This window comes from Meleagris gallopavo, chromosome 22 (assembly GCF_000146605.3).
Source record: "Meleagris gallopavo isolate NT-WF06-2002-E0010 breed Aviagen turkey brand Nicholas breeding stock chromosome 22, Turkey_5.1, whole genome shotgun sequence".
Taxonomy (NCBI): domain Eukaryota; kingdom Metazoa; phylum Chordata; class Aves; order Galliformes; family Phasianidae; genus Meleagris; species Meleagris gallopavo.
In genome coordinates, this window is record NC_015032.2 from 9033266 (window position 1) to 9057161 (window position 23896).

Sequence of the window (23896 nt, forward strand, 5' to 3'; positions counted from 1 at the left end):
AAATGCTTTTCTTTTGAGATCAGATAAATGATATGTTGCAGTATATTAGTCTTCTGCAGACTCTAGCATTGTCTGCGTACCATTTACCTTGGGTATCTACCCTTGTTTGATACCAGCTTTAATTTGCGTTGCAGTTGGCCTGGGCTAACAAATAGATGTGCTGATCACAAGTTCACAGCATACTGCAGTAACCAAGTCACAATGCTTGAAATCAATCCAAAATCCAATTTTTTTTCAACTATGAAAGAATGTTGTATATTTTTTCAATGCATCAAGATTTTTGTCCTTCAGTAAGAAATAATTGCACAAATAAATGTGTATCAAACTTTGTTTGAAGTGCATTATTTCAAACAAAGCAGTTTTCCCTTGGTATTTCCAATGATATATTGGCCAAAGCTTCTGTTGTTTTCTGTTTTCAAGCTCTCCTGTGATTGAGCAAACTTAGATGAATGGGTAGGATTTGTTGCACTAACCAACAAGAATTTCGTGAAAAAAAAAGTATTTCTCAAAAAACAGCACTGAAGAAACTCCATAAACTTCCTACGGTGGGCTTGGAGAATGGGAAGCTTAGGAGGCTTCAGTTTGTTCTGTTCCTTTAGTGAATCCTAATAAATGATCGTTACATTAACAGAAAACAGAATCAAGCAGCTTTAAATCTCTCATTTCAGGACTAACATACTGTTGCTAGGTTTTGGAATTTTCTGTTTAACAGATAACCTTGAACTGGTAGAAAAAAATGGAAGATACTAGTCAATCTGTTTCTTCAATCATGTCTTGATAAGGAAGAAAACTAAAAATACCTGAACAATGACAGTTCAGTGTGCAACTGATTGCTGAGTGCTTTGCAAATCACAGGGGAAAAAGCACCCAAAGTGTAACACCTTTTAACTGCTGCCTTTTATCCAGCACTTCTCCAGGAGAATAATCTTATTGGTCCGACACTTCAGTCTTCAGCACGGGATGCATAGAGCAACAATTCTGAGGTGTCATGGTGCTTTAAATATTACTTCTTGCCATTGAGACAAACACAGATCGGTCTCCCAAGGCAACAGTGAGACAGTAAAGTTCATGTGAACCACAGGGAAAATTTTCCCATGTAATGGACCTCTGGATCTTTTCCAACAATTCTGTTTTTGTAGTTTCTGACTCAAGCTTTTATCATGCTCCTACATTCTGCTGTTGTTCAAAGGGAGAAAAAGATGGGCCTGAACCCACTGGCAGTAAACAAGAATCTCAAAACAGAGGGCATGCACAATCCAACTACCAAGTGCAAAGCAGCGTTAGAATAATCCAAATACCATAAGAACTGTAATGGCATTTAGTGAGGTGGGGAATATGGGGATAACAATAGTGTTGCAAAAGAATTAACATAACAATATTTTCTTGAAACTGTTTTCTGTAAAACAAAATAAGATTGATATTTGATCCAGCAATGCAGGGCATATTCACATCACTTGATGCCTTGAAACATCTGTGTTTTGATCAGTTGTTTAACTCCTGTCTGAATCTACTGCCTCTATAATGGCTTAAACTGTGTTTACACTTTATGGCAGACCACTCCCAAGATAGTGCTGCCCACTGTTTTCTCCTCCACCACAATAACACTGTGGTGCATGCTCAGCAAACTTCAGGGCTATTAAGACAACATTCAGGTCCCAGCTCACTTCCAGAATGTCTCTCTCAAGGGTTTTACAGGAAAAGAAAGGGGTTTGGCTGTGAAATGGATGAAATGATCATATCTGTGAAACTCCTCTTTTCTTGAGGCCTGTCAGAAATAGGCAGGATCTTACTTGCATTTGCAATGTGTGTCTGTAAGCTTTCAGGTAGTGCAGTCGGTCTGGTCATGTGCTAGAGAAGGGAGCCTGCAACTTACTCATGTCTCTTGCTACTAGAATAAGCTGTGTAGTCTGCTTAGCTAGAAGAGTTGTAGCTGCAGAAATTGGAGTTTTGCAGCAAAATAGTTGAAGAATTAGAATCTTTGCAGTAAAGACAAGTCTAGCTAAACTGTAGTTCCAATTTTTATTCTACTCTATTCACTATTTTCCTTCTCATTCTCTAGCACAAAACAATGCCAATTTCATAGAAAAATAAAAGTTTGCATTAACATATTTCTTACCAGAAGACCCTTTCCCAGGATGTTTTCCACAAGCTTAAAGTCATTACGTAATTGTTTGCTCTTGGAACTGGTGCCTTCCATCTCTTCATCAGCATAAAAGCGGAAATACAAGGATTCATCCTTAAATTCACTTTTCTCCAGGACTGGAAACAATATATATGAAAAACATACAAGCATTTACACAGAGGAAGAAAGACAGAAACAAAAAAAGAAAGTTAAAGGAAATGCTAAGTATTTCCCCTGTCTTTATAGACCAAAGACCAGATGCATCCCCATCACTAAACTATTCAGCTCTATATTTTTAAGCTACTACTGTATTTTAGGGGCATACTTTTCTTTGCAGTGCATAGTAGTTCATGATATCATGTTTTACTTCCCTGGCAAATATATTTCATACAAAATGCAAACGATCCCCTTGGAAAAAAGATGCTACTCAGTATTTTGTGCTTCTGTCCCATACCAGAAAGAATATGGTAAAACCATACAAAGAAGAAAGAGGAGTAAAATATCTCTTTAAAGGTAAGAGTGACGGCTAAACAGCGCTTTTCAATAAAAATGGTTTGAAAGGAAAAAGAGATCTACAAAATTCTGGAAGGCATGATAAAGTTCTTCAATGTATTTTCAAGTATGAGACCTGGAAGGCCACAAAATAAAAGGTGTAAGTGACAATTTTGAACCTTGAGGAACTACTTCTTCATTCATGTATACTTTGCTGAGGAGCTTCTTGCCAAACTATGCTGTGAATGCCAAGTGTTAACATGGACTCAAAAGAGATCAAATTCTTCAATGAAAATCAATTATTCTCACAACAATTCTTTATTAGTTACTTAAAATATTCTGCTCTCAAAAAGACAGAAAGTGTTATTTATGACTTAAGTTGATAATTTATTGGACAAAAGCTGTTACACTCTGAGGACTTTGCAATTTGATACCAATACAGATTCTTTTCTTTCTCAGTTCAGCAGCAGCAGCACATAGGATGGTTGATGCCTAAACTTGGCAGTTTGCTACTTCAGATTTGGAAGCTTCAGACCTTCAGCTTCAAGGATTACACTTTTTGTCCAAGCTGCAGGAATTAGGCAATTTTACTTTGTACTGGACATTTCTTGAGTGACATTTCAGTTCAGTACTTAGTTTATGCATTGGCCTGATGGCTCTGAAAGAGATGCAGCAAAAAAATATTCCCTCTCTAGCTTGTCTGATCACTGCAGTGTTCACCATAGCCAGTATCAAGGGGATTTACTTGGGAGAGTACTCAGCTCAGACATTTTACATTAAGCTCAAAGGTTGTTTTTATATGGACCTGCTGGAATGTCAGGAGTTGTTTGCATGTCAGTATATATGGCACAATATATAGAAAAGGGATTTGCAAACGCTGTCAGCTAGTATGACTGAAGAGCACCTTTAACTGGCTGTGGGGAGGAATACTGATACATTACCATGATGCATGAAACCATTATTGCAGAGTCCAACCCCCAGTGCAACAGCTTCCTCTCGAGTCTGACAGTCTCCCTAGAAACAAGAGAATAAATGTTACACCTCAGACAACTTCCTAAACTAAATTATTTCCCCTCCCCATCTCATGACTTGTGGCTCTGAAATTAGCAAATGCTCTTAGTAGGGAACAAAAGCAAGCAATTTATATAGCTACCCCCCTTGTCCAAATAGCATTAGTTCCTATATATGCATCTTTTCCCTCTGACAGGAATTAGCAGGACAAAGACCAGGATTCTGGAATACAACTGTTTAACCTACAAAGGGATATAACATTATCTCAAAGTAAAAACTTCTTATTTCAATTATAGTGTCAGACCTCAGGACCCATTAGGCTCAGACAATAAAACTCATTCTTAGACAGAGAGGTTGAGAGATCTTATCTATACTCAAAACCCAAGGGAAAAAAAAAAGTGTTGCATGCAAACTCCAAAGGTCGGGCTGGTTAAAACTGCAGCAGCGCTCTGTTTCCTTACACAGCAGTCTGACAAACAGAGGATTCAGTTGCTCACTACCTGAAGCCTTGAGCTTAGTATTTCAAAATAGGTACCAAAGGTGACTTACAAATTTACTTTGAAAGAAACAGCATTAAATTTTGCATTAAATTTTGTGGGCTTCACATCCTCGTTATGTAGCTGTTTGTCAGGCAAATACTGGCAAAGAAATACTATGGTGTAAAGGTAGTACTTAAATACAGAATCAGTTCTTTCAGTCAGTTACATTACTGGCTTTTGTTTAAGGACCTTCTTCTTCTAAGGAGCAAGAAAAAAGTCATGACATTTACAAATCAAGAACTAAGTACTACTATATAGGCAAGAAAAAGCCTGGAGCAGCTCTGGAGGAACTCCAGGATTGTGTAATCATACAAGGAGAGGCAAGCAAAGGTCTTCAGTACACCTGAAGTTTAATTTTTATTATGAATTAATTTCAATCTCTGTAAGTCTTTCCTCATTTTTAACAGCCTGCCACGTGACAATTCTCATGGCTTATTTTACAATAATTTATGAGATAAATGGGTAGTTTACAGAGGTTGGGATTTAAAAATTTAATTTATTTTTTCGACTGTAAATAAAGTGAAAGATAAGAGACTCTTACTGTTATTTGTTTAACCTTTAGAAATCTGTTTTTGTTTTAGACAACAATATGTGTGTAGGAAGGCCATAAAACATATGCAATTCATACTATATCAGCTTATTCCTGATGCTTGATCTCAAAACATTCCCCTAGCAAAACAGCATTATCTAATTAAAGAAAATAGCAGGCAGTTATCAAATCAGACACCATCACCAATATTTTCAAGAACAGATGCCTAATGTTAAACTGACACATTGATATTTGAGCAGTTAAATAAACAGACTGTTTTGCAAAAAGCTGAGCATTCAATAACTCTCACTAAAATCTATTGTTAGCTAGTATAGCAATTGGAAATAATTCAGTCAGGTATGAAAGCTGCAAGCAGCTCCTCTTGAAAACTACTTTTTGTAGTAGCAAAAACTGATTTAGCTACAAAGACTGGAATTCATCTAAGCTGTAGACAGTGATTTAAATATTTAACAATGTTCCCTTTTAACATAACACAGAAAATTTCCCCTCATCCTTGTACCTGTGTATGTGTATGCATCGACATATGTGCATAATGCAAATTACACAGAATTCTATATCTCCATTTCAGGTTTTAGTACAAACTGTTTCAGTCTTACTCTAAAAGTGCAGTAAATAGAGAACTAATAGCATACTAACACACCAGAAGAAAAAAAAAATGGGGAAGGAAATGAGTGAGAGGTGATCTTTTACACTGACATTTGGGTCTTTCTATTGTCTGTGGTATTGATTAGTTACTGTAACGGCCAGATTAGCCTGATTACAACTCTGTTGCTGTGGCCAAAGCAGATTTTTTCCCTCAGCCTTCCATGAAGACTGTTAAATTACATGTAACTGATACAACAATTTCAGTACTAACGTGCTTGCTCTCCTCCATGCTTTTAATAGGAAAACGATCAACTACTCCATTCTCATTTACCTATTTAGCACAGAACAACCTTAAATTATAGCAATCCTACTAATATAGAAGGATTGTCAAATGCAATTACAGGAAGCATCTCTGACAAACAACATCTCTGGTAGTAAGAGGTCTGACTCTAACTCAAACTAGTCGCCTTCTGTGCCATTTTGGCAATACAGGACTTGATGTGATTGTAAATCAGACCATCATTTAAGACAAAACCAGAGCATGCAGTAGACCCTATGGCAGTGAGCAAGGGGACATACTCTCCCCTTAGACTGCTTTAGACTGTGAAAGCTAAATTTTAAGTTCCCCAATCTAAAGGCTTTTCTCTGTAATTACAAGGTAAATATTGGGCAACTTCAATTTGTAAAGACAATGGTGCAGATTGTGGTATAAAGCTGTAGATTCTTCATTTGTACCACATCAATCCTAGATTATAAGAGATGAACACCGCACTGATTGTCTTCAGAAAAGAAAACACAAGAAACAGAAATGATCTGCAGTTACAACCAGTTCACCACTCCTAGGGCTAATACAAGACCTCCTTCTTTATGCTGCCAAATAACAAGTTTTGACCACATGAGCAATAAAATGAGTGTAAGTTCAAATAAATTGAATATATTCAATTTTGTTGAAATGTCCTCTAGAGAAATGTGTTATATTTACTTTTAAATGGAACTGAAAAATTAAGCTACTTCTCAAAGACAGCAATGTCTTAAAAAATCCTTACCTGTGCAATAAGCCAATCCACCAGCTTACTTGCAGGTATTACTGATTTGTAGGTCTTTAGGTGATAGTCACGGTCTCTAAAAAAGAGAATTCAGGGAAAATCAGGCATAACTAAAGAAGGAAACTATCATAGCCACTGGGACCATTTTACAGTCTATTTATATCTGTAATGGCAACTCAAGGGAAGTCTTAAGTCTTTGCATTAAATCAACCTCTTCATTAGTACCACATAATTTTATATTTCCTTTTTCTCTAAAAATATAATATCAAACCACCATCTGAAATTCATCCCACTCAACTTTTCCTTTTACTAATTGCCTACAGATAAAAATACATTCAGTTTCCTTTTATCAGTAAAAGCAACAGAAAAATAGAATGCAGGGTGTGAGAAATCAGAACTTTGGGGGGAAAAAAAAGCAAACAATAAAAACAAACAAACAACATGACAGCATTTCCAGAAATGTACTCTCAGAACAAAAACTTTCCTCACAGTCCTTACACACATTTTTCTCGTTGTCTTCCAGTAATGTGCCAAGCCCAGCACAAAACTGTGGGAGTTTTCCAGGCAGTTTTCTGTTCATACAATCTTATCTTGAGAAAATACGCTTTTGAAATGTCAGAACAATAAAGGAAAACATTAAAATACTCAGTACTAATGAGTACAGGTTTCCAGATTGTGAGTGGCAACTCTCAACATTTTCATACAGATACTGACCTGGGCTACAGCTTTGAATAAGTTGGCATTAGGGTCCAAGGCCCACCCAGCCTTTCAGTGCTTGTACTTAAAGGCATATCAGGATAAATATTTCACTGACTTTTTCCTCCATTTCAACCCAGCCTGAACAAGAAGTGAGCTTGTATCACAAAACACTGTTCAGAACCATCATCTGCACGTGAATAGTCAAACAGATGTGGGAACCATCGAAATTTTGGCAGAACCTGGCTGCTTCACAGAAGGCAGAGGAATACAGTGTTCCTCACAGGCTGTATCTTATCTATGAACCGAAGTAAACAGAGATCAAATTTTCTTGCCCTCACAAATTCCCATGAATTAGATCAGAGACATACTCAGAACCTTTTTTACACGTAATATTTGTCTGAAACATTTTACTTTTTGTATGTCATCCTCCCAAAGCAGCTTGCTTTGCTGCAAGTGGGGTACATCATCTTCTCCTTGAAATACACCAGTGTTAGACTTTACTTAAAGAAAATTATAAAGACAAAGGCTACATAGAAACTCACGAGTTGCCAGGGAAAGAGCTAAGCAAAATCATATTTCAAGGCTCTCCACAAAATAATTAAATTGTGAATTTTGATTCCTCCAGATCCTCTTGGTTCATGCACTACCTATGCTAAGTCATTTTCCTATTTTTCTAGAAGGAATGTTGCAAAGGAATGCTTCCCGCACAAGATTGCAGAGATCAGCACTCTTAAAATGCCAAATAAAGCAGGGGTCAAACGATAGATCAAAAAGTAAAAAGGGGTTTGCACAACTACCTGCTAGATAAAAGCCAGCTCCTGAAACATTAGGCTTGTCAGAAGCAAAAAGACATGAATAGTAGAAATGGAAAGATAAGAGCCTAGGAAACTCAGTTTTCTAACAGAGAGGTAAAAGGAAGGATCAGTAGCAAAGCCTGAGCACAGGCTGAAAACGTTGAGTCTACTCAGATGGATTCTAAAACTTCTGAGATTCTGCAATTTTGTACCAGTCATACACAGCTTAGACACATGCTGTTAGTAACACAAATTAATTCCGATACAAGAAGATTCTCCAGCCGAGATTCTATTACATAAATAGCATATTGATAAAAGAGCAACAAAAATGCTTATTCCAGTTTATCCCGAGAAGGATTTCAATACAATATGAGGGTGAACTTACTTTACCACAGGAGTGTACAGGCAGTGTAGTCGGCAGTAAAGTCGAACACCCTGAAGAGGGAAAGATAGATGGTATTACCATTTTTTTCTTTTACAAATAAAATGCTGACTAGCTAGAGCTAGAAAAACCTGGACACTGATGTCTCTGCTCAGCTAGAATTATCTACTGATTAACTGTTTTACAAAACAAATCCATTATACTCTGACAAACTATCCTTTCTTCTTTCCCAGCATTCAGAACCCCAAAAATCTGCCCTTTTATCTCCAACCAACTCCATTCCAACGTTTTCTCCATTAGTCTTTCTTCCCAATTAACCCATGATCTAATTTCCATAAGAAGAAATGAAATGTATTAAAAGGTTTATGGGCAGATATGGGTCGTCAGAACTCATTTGACATATATTTATCAGGAAATGCAGTTAAATATTGATGGCTTCTGACTCCCTGAATCATACTGCTCAGATTTTCAACAGACATTTTGCATAATGGCATACTATTTTCTCCTAAGACCTCTTGTTACAATATAGTAGAATTTTAATCAGCAGTCTTGATTGCAGTGACAACTTTATTGTTATTTATGGCTAACCTCTGCTTCCTCTCCCTAGAGTGAATGTCTCCTTTGACATTAGTACAGTTAAATGAATAGAATGAAGATAAACAATATTAGAGATCTCCAACACTGACATTCAGAGGCAGAGGAAACTCTTTTGAAGGTTCTTTTGCAAATCACTAGTTTTCAAGTAAGCACAGTAACACAAACCTTGGACACGATGTCTTCCAACTCACTTCTTGGCTTATATGTTCCATCATCATAGCGAAATCTGTACATCACCTGCTCATTCTTAAACTGGTGCTTATCTGAAACTAAAACATCAGTATGATAATTAAAATCAAGGCCAGCTGGTCCTTCTATACTTAAGATGTCTTGTTTACATACAGGTGCTTATGTGCACTTCTGAATAGCTCCACCAACAAAAGCAACTTTCTAAAATCAATGCTTCTTCCTTTTGCATAAGATTCTGTAAGGCACTGGAAATAGTCCCAGTAAAGGTAATCGAGGTTGTCTGATGTTTTTTGATTAATTTTGAACAAAGTGCCTGCAAATTTCTAAAACAGTTATCATAGCATTAAAGCCATTTTGCAGCTGCCTAAAGCTCTGCAGTTCCAAATGCAGAGAGTATTCTGGTGGGACAAACTACAGCTGTTAGAAGTATTCTTCTACCAGGGCTCTTGAATTTAACTGTGAGTTTCTCCTAAAATTTAAATAGAACTTTTGAGAGACACAGAGCTGCAATTCTTCACTCAGAAGAACTATGCTATGGGCAGTTAAAATTATTTGGTCATACTTTATGCTAACAGGCTTTAAAGACAAGCACAAAATTTCTGTGTGACAAGTAACATTTTTAAAAGGTGCATTGGCTAATATCAGAAGAGTCAAAAAACACATACAGTTTCAAACACATTTATCCAACAAGCTAAATCAGAAGAGGATTGAAATCATATCAAATCATATGGGACACAGAAAAGGGAAACCCTCACAATAAAGATTATAATTTAGTAATTGGTAGAAATTATCTGTTACACTGATACATAAGTAAGTGATAACTATAAAGTGCCAAAGAGTGTTTAAATTCAAAGTAAGCTATGAAATACCTTCTAGACAGTACAATACCCAGTGTAAACATGCCATTGTTCACAACTTAATATAATGGAGACCAGTAACAACTACGTACAAAGGGGGTGATCTAGAGAACAGTAATCTAAGCAGACAGCAGACGAGGTGGTGTAGCTCAGTCACTGCAATCTTTCCTGCCTTTACCATGACCAGATCTTTGTGCTGGAGTGTCCTTTAGCATTTTGGATGCAGTATTTCACAGTACAAGCACAACACTTGATGAACTGAGAGAAAATACTATTTAAGGGGCACCTTAGGCAGAGTTTGATTAACCTGAGACAACTGACTGCACTGAGTTAGTCCAACTCAGAAGTACCAGGATTCAGTTTGAGATTTAGTCTGCCCCTTGGAAAGCACAGTTGTTTAGAAGGCAGAAGCTAGAAATTCTAAAGACTTTTCCTCATAATGTAGGACAACTTGGCCCATGAATATGTCATGACGATTTCTGCTCATGGTGATGTTTCTCCTTAATTTCACAGAATAAACCAAAATATGCAGAATCAAGTGCATATATGTTTGTATGTGGTGGAATCTCACTCTGGATTTTATATTTCTAAAGCCAGTTGACATTCAACTCTGTAGAAAGTATCTCTTGTGCCCAGAAGATGAGATTCCAGTCAGTTCTGCTGTGTGTTGTAGGTACCAATACTTACGTATTACCAGGCCCAGAGAAAGAAAAAAAAACAGAATAAACAGAAACACAACGGAAATGGAGAACAACTCTTTGCCACTTAGCAATTTTCTCTGGCCCTGCTTTCCAGACAGGCTGAAAGATCAGCAGTTTTCATCTGACAGTAATGTTACGCCAAGTGAAAACAAAAGATAAAAGGATAAAAGACATTGTATGATGTAGAGTAGAGGTAACTGCTTAATTATGGTGCTTAGGTTTTAAGTTCTTGCTATGTTAAGGGGTGCATACTGAGAAATGTTCTTCTCTAGTGATTTATCAAAATTTCAAGGGATATTTCCGTAACTAAATCAAACACAGCAAATACCTTCTAATTTCTAACAATAACTGTCATTAGAGACAGTAACAGCTAGGAAACTCTAACCATAGGTAACATTAAAACCAAGTCAGATGCATCTTGTTTGGTGTATTTCAGTAAGAGATGCAGTGGATATAACAGCACAATTTCCTCTGAGCTATAAATTTGTGTTCAGACAAAAAGAATGGTGCTGAAAGGGTCAGAGTATGAAATTATGGCAGCGTAAGTAGTCATGAATAGCAAGTCTCACTGACAGTGCAACTATACACATTCAGTTTTCATGATTTAAATTTGCTCGCTCCCATTCATTCTAAAAGTCACTAACCACTGAGGATTTGCTGGGTATGATACAGAAGAGCATTTGAACATCATGTGAACAGCCACAGTCAACTGTCCACTCTCATTCCCAAGGCATTACTGAAATCTGGCATCTCTTTATGGCACAGAGCACTTACCATGATGAATAATTCCATTTTCCAACAGTGCCTGTCCCAGGTTGACCCCTTCCTCTGGTTTGCTTATCTCTCCAATGTCTGTGAGCCATGATACAAACTCACTGAAAAGGAAAATAGAACAGAAACAATTTTCTTTTTCTCTCTGAATGTAAGCAGACACAAGCCTCTGCAAGTCATTAGTAAACCACAGGCAACAATGTCTTTGAAGCAAATGTGAAAATTGTGGTGAAAACTGATAGTTCTGTGTGGCTTAATTTCATACATTTCTGGAATAAATATCTGCAGAAGATCCAGATCTCCTATTCGTGACTTTTCCCAACATTCCCCTTAGGTCATCCTAATTAACACCTACACAAAAGGGAAGAAGACCTAGCAGAGTCTATACAACTGCTGCAGATCCTTACGTTACTGAGCCACGATGACCTTAGAAACAAAAAGTTGCACAGAAAGCAGCAACTCCAGTCCAAGCTATCTCTCCGAGCTGTGTTCGCTGTCTGATTTAATTATACGTGCTTACCTTTCTTCACTGGCTCTGCTTTTTTTCTCCCTTAATCATGTAATTGTGTTGGCTTTCAATGAAATCACAGTAGGACTTAGGACAGAAGACTCAAACTCACTGAATTCAAGTGCAGAACAGTACAACCCCCCCAACAGCTTAATTTAAGGTCATTTACTAAAGGTGGTGCCTTGGAGATACACAAAAGGTGCTTCTAATTTACAGACAAGAAGTGCTAAGTCTGTCTGCATACACAGCATGAAATAAAACCTCTCTCTGGTGAGGAGCAGAGCTGCCCATATGGGCAGAATAAAGGCCAGAAATAGGTAGGTAGGATATTACTCAATTAGAAACAGTTAAGTACAGAAAAACGGATATTGCAAGTCCTGCCAAAGCCCTAGAGGACCTGAGTTTCCCAGGTTAATTAGTAATTAAGCAAGAAATGCATTAAATTAAAAATATAATAACAAAAGGAACATATAAAAGTAGAACAACATATGGGAAATCTAAGTTCAATAGACCACTTGGGTGCTTGCCAATATGCAGAGGGCTGCTGCTTATCAAAATCAGCATCCATGCCTCCAACTGTGGGCTCTACATGAAGCATTTTCAGTCTCTTCATGTTTATCAGAGCTGACTCATCTAAGCTGTAGGTAGCTTACAGTTTGTCTTTACAATAACAACAACAATTTCAGTAAAAAAAACTTGAGTTTGCTGAGGTCCTCCTCTATAACTTTCATACTGTAGAAAAAGCAGCACAATCTGTTCAACTACGTCAGGGGAATCCCATGGAAAACAGCAGACTTTAGTAAAACTCCTACAAGTCAGAGTACTGTCGAGTTGGGTCAGGCTCTGTATCTCATAAGGAAAGGGAGAAGAAAAAAGAAGAATCCTCCGCATCAATTACTGGGAAAACAAAGCATGGAGTGCTCCTGCCGGACGTACTGGCCAATGACAGTAATCATGTTAAGTACCCAGGGTAGATGCCCAGGTTGCTATATATTTTCCATCAAATGCAATGGATCCATGACAGTTTGTAGCACTTAAACCACTGCCCAAAACTGAAGCAGAACATTGCTGACCTCTTAGCTTTCCTACATCTTTCATTTGGAACTGTTTCCCTGGAGTTCATTGGGATTCTAAATGTAAGGCAATCATCTTAAAGCTTGAAACGGAGAGCTGAAAAAGCAAAATAAATGAATACTATTCTCAACGCTCTGAAGTTTCATCACTATGGGATAGCTTTCTTAAAAGCCATTTTAAGACTTCTGTGGCATTTGTTCATAAGCAAAATCAATAATCATTTGCCTGAAAATTTTATAAACACTGAGAAGTGCATGACCCAGAAATATTCCAAGAGAGCTGTTTTTCTCCAGGAGATGAGACTTGCTAAAAGGCATCCATTCAAAAAATTTGTGGCAAAATTTGATTTGTTTCCCCATCTCATTCTAAGCAGTTCTCAGTATAACTGAGAGCATCTCCACTGCCCAGCACTGCCCTGTTGAGTTCTCATTTGTCATGCTAGCTACATCTCCCAACTCTGAATCTCTGAAATTAAGGGACTGAGAATAGCTGGATTTCTACTCAAGAAATACATACAAGAAACACATATGAAAATCCAGCCCATCCAGTTTTGTGCAGTATTATCAGATACGTCTGGAATCTCCTGAGGTTAACAGATCGTCTCTATTGCAAGTGCAACACAGTCAAGGGTTTGCAGTCAGTTTAGTGCAGTGCTGAAGTGAAGCACAGCAAGCATAAAATTTACACATATTGGCACCGACACTCAGCTTGCGGACTGTATCACTATTTACATGCCTGAATGCCAGCACACCTGAAGAGTGGTTAGGAAAATGGATTTATGCTTCAGCATAATAAACAGCTTTATAAGTAAATGCATGTGGTATTTCTAAAGTTATTAGTAATAGTTCCCGTACAACCGCATTTTATTTCTTGAATTATTAGATGCTATCTCTAATTTCCAAAGGCCAAGAGAAAAACTGCTTTTGCGGCCTTACTGTTACTCTCAACTGCATTTACCAGAAAACCACTAAGTACATCTCAGCACAGTTCTTAGTTTCTCCTTTAGGCAGGAATAGCTGAAAAAAATAAATAGGTCACAGCCAAAACAAATTGCTCAGGGGAAGCCCCTGGAATGATATGAAACGTTTGCAAGCCATGACTGGATTGCAGTGATTGAGTTGCACTTAAGTAAGTTGTCCAGAACAGTATCGACATGCAGCTTAAGAAAACATCAGCAGATTTTCTTTTTTAATAGGGTAGCATGGAACATTAGCAGAAATAATGCTGTGGTCAGAAACCCGAATACCTGTAAGTATCTCAGTTTGGCTTCAAATATTGGCAAAGCAGCATTAAGCCCCCACTAGCGGAGTCTCAGATGACTACCAAGTAAACTGAGGGTGATGGACAGGAAAGGTAGTGGAGCATGTAAGAAGACAAACATTTTAAAAGAAATGTAGTAGCTGAGACTATGAAAAAAATCAGGAAATCCACAACAGATTTGTATATATCAGAACAACTTCTGATCTGGGACATCTTGTTATCTGGAAACTGGGAAATGCTAGATCGTGCCTCCAAGTCACAACTTAGACGTTTCAATTTGAAAGGTAACTGAAGGAGAAGAATAAAGAGAAGAAAAGAAGAACAAAATCTTGAGAAGCCAAAAGGTTTTGATAGCAAAATTATTAGCAGCTTATATTACTAGACTGCCTTCTAGGTAGAAAGACAGTGCATCATTTCCACATCCTGTACACAAGTAATAATGCCTACAAAATGCCATTACAGAGACCACAGGGAGGGAAATTCATGGATAATCAGCCATTCGGATTTTTTTTTCCTCGCTCAGCTGATTATTTCAATCATAAACAGCTGAGGCAGAAAAGTCTTCTCAGGTCAACTGATGCATCTCTCTGTGCCATACAGGACACTTCCCTACAACAGCCCCAGTGCTACCATTTCTGATCACTGATCTGAGTCATTCATGGGGCTCTTCCAATGCCTCATACACGAAATACTTGAGAATTATTTTGTAAGACTTAGCCTGAATGAAAGAGGAATATTTTCCAGACAGTAAATCTTGTTTAACAAATGCATCAGATTTCTTGATGAATTTTATTTGTGTCTCTTACATTGTCAAACAGGACATTCAGTTCTGAAACGGGATTGATTCTGCTAAATTTAAACATGACCTGGTCTGCATCTACTTGTATACAAAAGAGGATACAGGTTAGGCCACTAAAAGCCCCATGCTTGTGGGAGTTCAGGTGTTTTTTCTTACTCCTTTGGCCAATTTGAAACAGCTATTATGTGTTACTACTATACAATAGAATGAGCTGTCACTGTACAGCTTGTTTATGGCACAAAACAGAAATTAAGGCTTTAACTGCCTTTTCAATCAAGCTCTGTCAAAGCACATCTGATCTGCCCTCACAATGCCATCCACAGAAAATCCACAGCTAATTCTTTTAATTAGCATGAAAGTGCCTTTTTTATTTGAATGCTACTTACTTGCCAAGAAAGCACTTGGGAACAGTACTTAATTTTCTCCTCCTGTCTTTGATAAGGTTCACTTTCTTGCTCATCATCATTTGGTACAGTTTCTCTCCTTTTTCTGCAATCATGACGTACGCATCCCTCTCCATTCCCAATTTCAAACCTGGAATACAAAGCAGGAATTCCTTCAGATGCAAATCATCAGGTAAAGTATTTCCCCAATACTAAAAGCAGAGGCCAAAGTGGTAGACGCTTGTTTTCCAGATTAAGGGGAAACTGAACCACTTTCTGACCTGAACAAAAAGCTGTCGTTTATGAGAGTAGCATCTGGGACCTTTTCTTTTCCATTTTTAAAAACAGCTTTAAACTTATGGATTCATCACAGCACAAAAAGTAGAACAGTTTACAGAATGTGGCAAAGTTCCAAATAAGGAGAGATAAAACATATATCCCCAGAAACTGTGGCATCTTCATCTTTGACCATGAAATAACTGCCATCATAAGACTTGTTCAATGCAGCTAAATGCTTGGCAAAGTAGATCATTTTTTGAGTGTTCTATTACTTGAAGTCAAAAATACAAAACTACTGATATCAAATTCACAGCCTTAAATAAGTCAAAGGTAGATGGGAACATTATTTTCTCATCTTTTCTTAATTTGCCTATTTATTAATATCCCTAGGCTAAAAATGCAGCCTGAAAATCATATTATCCGGTAAATGAAAGAAATGCTGAATGTTTTAAGAGATGATATATATTGGATATAGGGAAATTTTCACTTCCATTTTGTATGAATTTCCTCATAGCACATGTTAACTTGAAAACTGCCACAGTGAGGGAGATCTCTGAAAAAAACAGGTCTCTGTGTTGCAACAACTGTCATCATAATTGGCATTTTCTGACACTCATCTTTATAGACTTGTCAAAAAAGTTTGGAAAATATGTTTCACCTAGAAATAAAGGGCAAATTGCTTTAGGACAGCATGTGAGAATAGTTACTTTGCTGCTGCAGATGCTTTGTCGCTCCTAGTGGAATTAGTCATTTTGCTTTCTGGGTATGCTTTTCCAAGAACTTTCCCAAGCATCCATGTGCATGTATTTAAATTATGAACTGGATTTAGACCATTTTGTGTAGGTCCAGAACTGAAGCAGACTCAGCTGGGGATGTGAAGCCGCATGTTTAAATCTTTCAGTGGGAAGGATATAGATCTGGGCCTCGTGCTGTTCAGACAAGTTCTCTGAATGCTGTTGTGCTCATTCTGCCCTTTTTTCCCAACTCCCCTTTCCTCAGAAAGTATGATGTGCATACTATTGAAAACACCAAACTCTAAGTGCATTAAGATGGCTACTGAATAGTAATCGATAGAGCAGGAAGCAAGACTCAGGAGAACTAATGCCTGCTAATTATGTTTCTGAATCACAAGCATGATACTTCTCAATAGGGGCAGCAAAAAATCCACCCACAAATCTAAAGAATTCTGGAGTCCAAACTAGAGACCTGGGCTTGGATATCTCTAGGATTAGTCTCAAGTCAGAATCGGTCTTTGGTTTATTTGCCTAACCTTTACAGAGATTGACATAGAGCAGAATTTAAGTGTTCAGCATAAGGCTAGAAAATGAAAACTATAAATTCTTTAGGAATAGTTCACCCTAACTGCGTGTAAATGCTGTTCCTTTATGAATTTGACAAATTAATTAATGAACAGTCCTTTATGTCACACTGGAGATGCTTCCTAGCTTTAAGAAAACGGTTAATGCATTTGTTTAAGAGCCTGGATGTGCATGATCCAGAAACTAGTCTTGTGCTAATTTTTGTCTTTCAAATATAGTGTTTCTTTCATGTGTCTGATATTTGGCTAAAGGTTTTGGCTCTTCTAATCCCCTGGTTTATTGTCATTATTCTTCTATTCTCTTTGTCCAGTAATGTGATCCAAATCAATGTAAATGCTGACACATGTAGCTGAGGCTAAATTGCAACATGAACCTGTGATAGAAAACAGCCTGTGTAACAGCACATGTTTCATGCTGGTCTTACATCACTGAATTCCCCAGGCTCTGATGTAAATGGCAAACTGGAATGCACATTCCATCCAACTTATCGCAGAGAATCGGGAACCTCACCAATCTTTCTAATCTAAGCACAGATAGCTCTGTGATTTTACAATTACTTTAATCCAAAGGAGATTTTCCAATATGGTCTGGAATGTCTTCCAGAATATCCACGCTTATCCTGAGCTCCTGTCATCAGCTGCCACGTCATAAAACTATATGACAAAAAGCATCAGAAAAAACACTCAAGAATACCCAACGTTGCATGGAAAAAATTAAAAAACTTTCTATTAAGGAATAATTCTTTTTTCCCTTCCTGATATTTCAGTTCCCTTCCTTATTCTCAAGCCCCTGCTAGTATGTGATTGGTTTTTCTAGTTCAGTCTTTTTACTTCTTATCAAACCATCTCTCTCACCATGTGCTCTCACACATTTCACTCGATGCATAGGAAATTCTGCAGAGCACAAGTGACCTCATAAAGCAAAAACTCACTCTGAAATGAAGACTCACTGGATCTTTTAGAGATATGATTTAGCACTCTGAGGGTAAAACTAAGAGCCAAGAAATGTATTTCATTTAAAACATATAGAACTAGTCAATGAATATGGATCATCAGTTCGGAATGTTAAAATTCTTCTTTTAATAAAAAATAAAACTGATTATTTCTGTTGACCCCAGAGAGCTTTTCTGAATTCACACTATGCCTTCACACCATACATTTGGAAGTTAGTATACCTACTATCAGAAAAAAAATTGCACTGGGGCTTATACATGTCAGAAATGTTTCACATTTATGATAAAGTAACACTGCAATGTGTATTATATCTAGCAGATTAGATGTCTTCCTACTGCAAAATATTCTAACATAAAAAAACAAAAGTTTGGATTGGAAAGAATATTAAAGTAGTTAGATTCTCAGCTTTCATTGAACTTGTGACAAAAACTGACCCTCCTGTAAATGAAAAATATTGATAAATATTAATGACACACACTCATGAAACAAGTCATCTCACAATATTCAGAAATGTATGTTTTCAATTTCTTGAGTTTCTTTGTCAAGGACAGATTTTAAGTCTCTAAGCTCAGAGCAAAAGCTGCAGTCTTCTCTTTCTCTCAGAAAGATTTCTACATGCATATTAATTTCTCCTTTTTACACAAATTCATCCTGTTTGTTAAAAAAAAAAATACATGATCCACTTACTCTCTCTCTGCTCTCTTTCCTTGATTATAGCATCCAGCCATTTCTGTTTGTCCTCCGCAGTCTTGGCCATACAGACAAACCACTTGTTTTTGGCTGTGTTGTGTATCTTCCAGCCATTTGTCACTGTGTAGCCGTTGCTGTGGTAATCTGCTGTAAAAACCCAAAGCACAATGCACACAGTGAACAGAAGGCCTTCTTTAATCAGATCAGTGTGTGACACCTTTATTAAAATATTCTTATTTGGAGAGCTTCATTTTTGAAGGTGTTCCTCATGCATCAGTCTTACCAACTGTCCATATAAGTATTAAAAAAGTATCTATGACTAGGCTGTTCATCTTGAAAACCCTGCCCTTTTATAAACACCTTTTGTATGAGAAAGGGTTGTGATCAAGGATCTCTGTGACTCGAGGGGAGTGGAACTTCACATTTGGAAGTGTCATGGAAGTTTTTCTTATGTCTAGAGCCAGGGCAGAGAAAATCCACACTGATTATACTGATGAGTGAAGTTCCAGTCAAGGTAGACCAGCATTTTCATATTTCTTGCCATGATACTTTGCCCACAAAGCCATTTTCTCTACAGCTTCCATCCTAAGGTGATAGTTTGTAATTTCACCCCAGAAGAGGTAAAATATCCTAAACAAAATGGCACTGGTGAAAAAGTCTACAACACTTATTTGGATTATTAGTTCTGAACTTTCTGGGAATACAGCAGGCTGTTGCTTCTGAGGATTTTTTACCCACAGAACCTGGAAACTCTTTAAATGTCACATGTTGACAGGAAAGAATGCTAATTCCTGACTTATTACAACAGTCACAGGAGCTGGTGCAGCTTTTGTGGATGAAGTCCGAACCCATCCATTCTTTCAGCATGTGTCAGGTCAAAAGAACAGTAATGCAACAGCCATTCCCATGTTTCATCATGGCCACATTCCATGCTACTGATTTGATGCTAAGACTAATATTTGGTAGTATTCTAAATGCGAAGAAGATCTAGAAGTTCTGTTATTATAGCTGTAATGGCTTAAGATCTAAGAAAAGAAAGGATGGAAAGAAGATAAAAAATCTTTTACTAAATTAACTTGGATTAGGAGAAAAAATAGACAAGCTTCTGGATACACAAGCTCTTCAAAAGGTCACTTCAGAATCAAGAATGTTTGAAAGCATGACCAGTCTTTCAACTTTATAAGTTGGCCTAAGAATGAAGACATCAGATGTTACACAGCTTACCAAAGATTTCATTAAAGGAGTAGGGTGAATACTTTTGTAATAACTTCCCACACAAGATTTGGACTTGCTCTATTTTAAAAACCAAATGGTATGTTTTCTCTTACCTGTTCCATCTTCTACATTCTCCACCTCCATGACTTCTGTATTTATTCGACCCCTGAAGATATAGAGGGATCCATTGATTGATTTTGTCCGTTTAGATGGTTTTTTCCCAGCAACTCTGCAATTAGGATTCAGACAGTTAGCTAAGCATAAGCAACTAAAGCAAGATGTTTGTTACATACATACATCACAAATATTACAACACACAGCTTTTTTTGGATTCAATGGGTACAGAAAACAACAGCAAAAATCAACCTGGGATATGACTATTAAAAAAGGAATCAAGTCTAGTGCGTTGTAGCATTCAGCCACTTCTCAGATTTTAAGTGCTCAATTAGTCTACAAAGATAAGTTTGCAACAGCATCAGTACAGCAAGAAAGAACTTATTTTGCATGATTACTTGGAGATCGGTGTCTTTAAGATTTGCATTCTTGAGTACTTAACTGAATTGCATATGAGTTTGGAATATAACCCTTAATACTACCTGCAAAAATGTTATACTTGCCTACTCGGTTTGCCTATAGCTTTGAAGAAATTGTGGTGGGTGTGTAACATTCCAAATGTACAATGAAATGTGCAATGAGGCTAGCATCACATGGCCTTCACGTGTGTCTTAAGTGTCTCTGCATGTGGCATTTATGAAAGTGCTGCTGTGGCAATTTTGCACTAGAGTTTATGTCCTCATCCATAAGCTTTTCAGTGTCTGTTGAAGTATCTTATAAAAAATTCAGGAAAGCACTTTTCATCACTATTTATGTTCTGATTTTTATGTCTAGAATAGGTTTAAAACTACACAACCAACACCTGCTGAGCTTTAATATCTAAGAACAACCCTGCTATATGAACCAAAACATGACTGGTCAAATGATCACCACTTGAGATGGCAACTGTCCAAACTCTGTGCAGTGAAGGGATTGCACCGGCAACTTGCCAGGAGTTCATAAAATTCAAAGAATAATGCAATAAAAAACAACTGGGGAGAAAAATTTTTGTCAGAGTGAAATATCTGTGATAACTGTGGTGAGATGAGAAACACCACGGGTTTTTGAACAATTTTTTCCTTTTTACAGCTAGTTTAAGCGACAAATATACCTTTGGTAATGACCATAAATTAACATCTAATCAGCCTGACAGGGCCTGAGATCTAGGAGCTATTAGATCATTTCCTAAATATGTCTGTTGGAATCAAAAGAAAAGCTGTCCTAGCAGCCTTAATAAAACCCTTTAAATACTCAGCCCACTTCCCCACATGAAACATATTGTTCCTAACATCAGGATTCAATTTAAGCAGCAGTCTGTGATACCACCAAAAATACAAAACAATACTCAGCTCTGAAAAAATTAAATAAATAAATAAATAAATCTATGTCATCAGTTTGGCAGGCTTCCCAAAGCTTCTGCAAAAGCTGAGACTGCAGTCTTAGATCTAAAATCACAAATCTGATTCTGATTCTGAACACATCTTAAAATGGTCACAACAAAGCTACTTCTAATTTGTGCTGTTGTTAGAAAGGTGATGCCCAAAGTAAAATGGCTGCAGCACTGATTATCTGCTGATGATTTAGGGCTGAATTCTGATTGCACTTTTTGATCCAGGAAAAAATCCACTGACTTCTACAAGATTAGAATAGTGTAAGTGGGATAAGAATCATGTAATTCAATTTCAAATTGAGAACTGACACAGGCAGGGCTTTGTTTGTTTGTTTTTCTTTCAACTCAGTGTTCCACTAACACCTTGGTTGTTCATCAAGCAACAGCTCAAATGATCATGACAGCACAACTGAAAATAAATGTATTTCCATCCTCGGCTAATTATAAATAGCAGCTAGACAGGGGAAATATCCAAAACTAAGTCATGTAGCAATTCCTAAATTTATCTTTCACATTTGGCAATTCCCAGTAGACTTAATAAAATGTTCAGTTTTTTAATAGAAATCAGATTCTGGGCATTCATCAGTTCAAGCTATATTATTAGACAAAGATAAACAATATTGATCCTTTGGGAAAATCTAAGTGTTACAGCAGCCTCCTCCAAAATCAAGCCGAACTAGAGAGTAGTTCAGTGACATCCCTGTACAAAAAACAGAGGGTTGCTTAAAAGGCAGTAGAACATTTTGTTTTCTGAATCTTAGCATTCCGGGAAATGTGCCTGGACAGCGGGAGGAGCTACACTAACCTGAACTACAAACAGAAATAGTAAGACAGCTTTTAAGAGCTCTGAAGAAAGAAAAGATTACATATCAAGTTGATTTTTTTTTTTTTTTTTTTAAGTTTTTCAGTTAGAAGGCTCAAATTTCTGAACTGTCTTATAGACAAGCGTGGATTTTGACAAATTGGTGAAATGTCAAAACAAAATGTTTCAACTTTCTTACAAGTTGCCCAGTGAGGCTGTAGATGCCCCCTCCCTGGAGGGCTTCAAGGCCAGGCTGGATGGGGCTGTGAGCAGCCTGGTCTAGAGGGGGGTGTCCCTTCCTGCAGCAGGGGGATTGGAAGGAGATGATCTTAAAACTATGATTCTACTCCATTGTCAGAATGCTTCATTTAGATAAGATTAGAAGCTGTTTAAGATTTGTGTCCTTTTTTTCTTCAGTTAAATATTTACATTACATTCTAATAATTTCTAAAGTAGATTTCATCTTACAAATTGCTTTTTATATTATATAGTTTCATTGTTATTCACACAAAAAGTATGAGCATGATTGATATGATTTTTTTTCCCAGTTTAATGGTTCCAAAATTTCTACTGAACAAACAGAAAATAAACCCAAAATTTGAAATATAAATATTTTCCTTGGATCAAACACTCTGGTTTTTAAGAAGTTCTAACGGGGTTGGCCATCACCAGTAAAGAGGTATAAACTGAAGAAGAGAAAGGATATTACAGGAGGAGATTCTGAACAGTAGAAGATGCGTGGTAAATCATCCAGAAAAGACCAGGACACAAGAATGAGACTAGGAATGTGGAGGTGAAAAGCTTAAGAATTGAAATATGGTATAATAGCAACAGAAGAAAATTGCCATCCACTGTGCCAGTGCTATTTTAAAAATAAGCGGCAGCTGTCAATAATGCTCAACTTTTATAAAGTGAAATGATGCAAAAATTGCTACTAAGATAAGAAAGCAAGACAATTCATAGAGCACATGGGCTGCTGATCTTCATCCTCTATCCTCTGTGTCCTGCATCTACTAAATGTTCCCTTAGTCTTCTTTCCCCTTTCTTGGCTTTATATCAATTTTCATGTCACCCTCTTCTGCTTAGAATAACCTCACGGAGAAAGTTGGCAAGGCCTCCTTCTTCACATCACTCCTGGAGATCCATCTGCTCTGGGAAACCTTCCAGCTGTAAGAACTCACTTAGTGATTTTTCTGCACTGTATCAACTTCTGTCTTTGGACTGTGTGCTTCTCAGGGTGGGAACCCCATTAATCTCTGGCATATTTATCCCATCACATAGTAATTTCCTCCTCCTATAGTATAAGCAATAGCAACAGTCAAGAACAGAGGAATGTCACAACTATGACTCAGCCTTACATAGCAACAGGGAACAAAGTGAGTGCTCAGTAAATTCTCATACATCCTATGTACAAAACCTCAGAATAGTCCCATTATAAAGCCATAAATGTAGAGGATCTCACCTGGATTTCCTCTTGCAATAGACCAGTAGATTATCGAATAGAAAGAACATTCTCTCCTGGATATTTCCTGCTGAGATTTTTAACAGAGTTCCTTGGAGCAAGAGCTGTGTGCAGATATCTGTCAGATTTGACCCCTGAAACAGAAAAGAGATCTTGTTTACTCTTCACTTTTTTTTGTGTGCACACAACGAAACATTCCTACTAAAATGCTGTTATTTTATCTGCATGTCATTAAACTGCAAAATGATTGATGCGTTCATGAAGAGGAAGTCTTCGATTTCTTACTGCAGCTAAAGACCTCATGCCTTTCTGGGTTACAAATGTTTTGGAATAT

The 23896-nt window shown here is 37.3% G+C and overlaps 1 protein-coding gene across 2 annotated transcripts in view; it reads right to left on the reverse strand.

Moving 5' to 3' along the window:
* PREX1 (phosphatidylinositol-3,4,5-trisphosphate dependent Rac exchange factor 1) overlaps positions 1-23896 on the reverse strand; it is a 73979-nt gene that overhangs the window by 23861 nt on the left and 26222 nt on the right. For both annotated transcript variants that reach the window (XM_019622254.2, XM_019622253.2), the window contains exons 6-15: positions 23563-23696; positions 19929-20044; positions 18598-18747; positions 15363-15510; positions 11339-11439; positions 8983-9086; positions 8224-8273; positions 6346-6421; positions 3556-3628; positions 2117-2259 (exon numbers count right to left, since the gene is read on the reverse strand). In XM_019622254.2, coding sequence (XP_019477799.1) covers positions 2117-2259; positions 3556-3628; positions 6346-6421; positions 8224-8273; positions 8983-9086; positions 11339-11439; positions 15363-15510; positions 18598-18747; positions 19929-20044; positions 23563-23696 — 1095 coding nt within the window. The remainder of the gene's footprint in view (positions 1-2116; positions 2260-3555; positions 3629-6345; positions 6422-8223; positions 8274-8982; positions 9087-11338; positions 11440-15362; positions 15511-18597; positions 18748-19928; positions 20045-23562; positions 23697-23896) is intronic.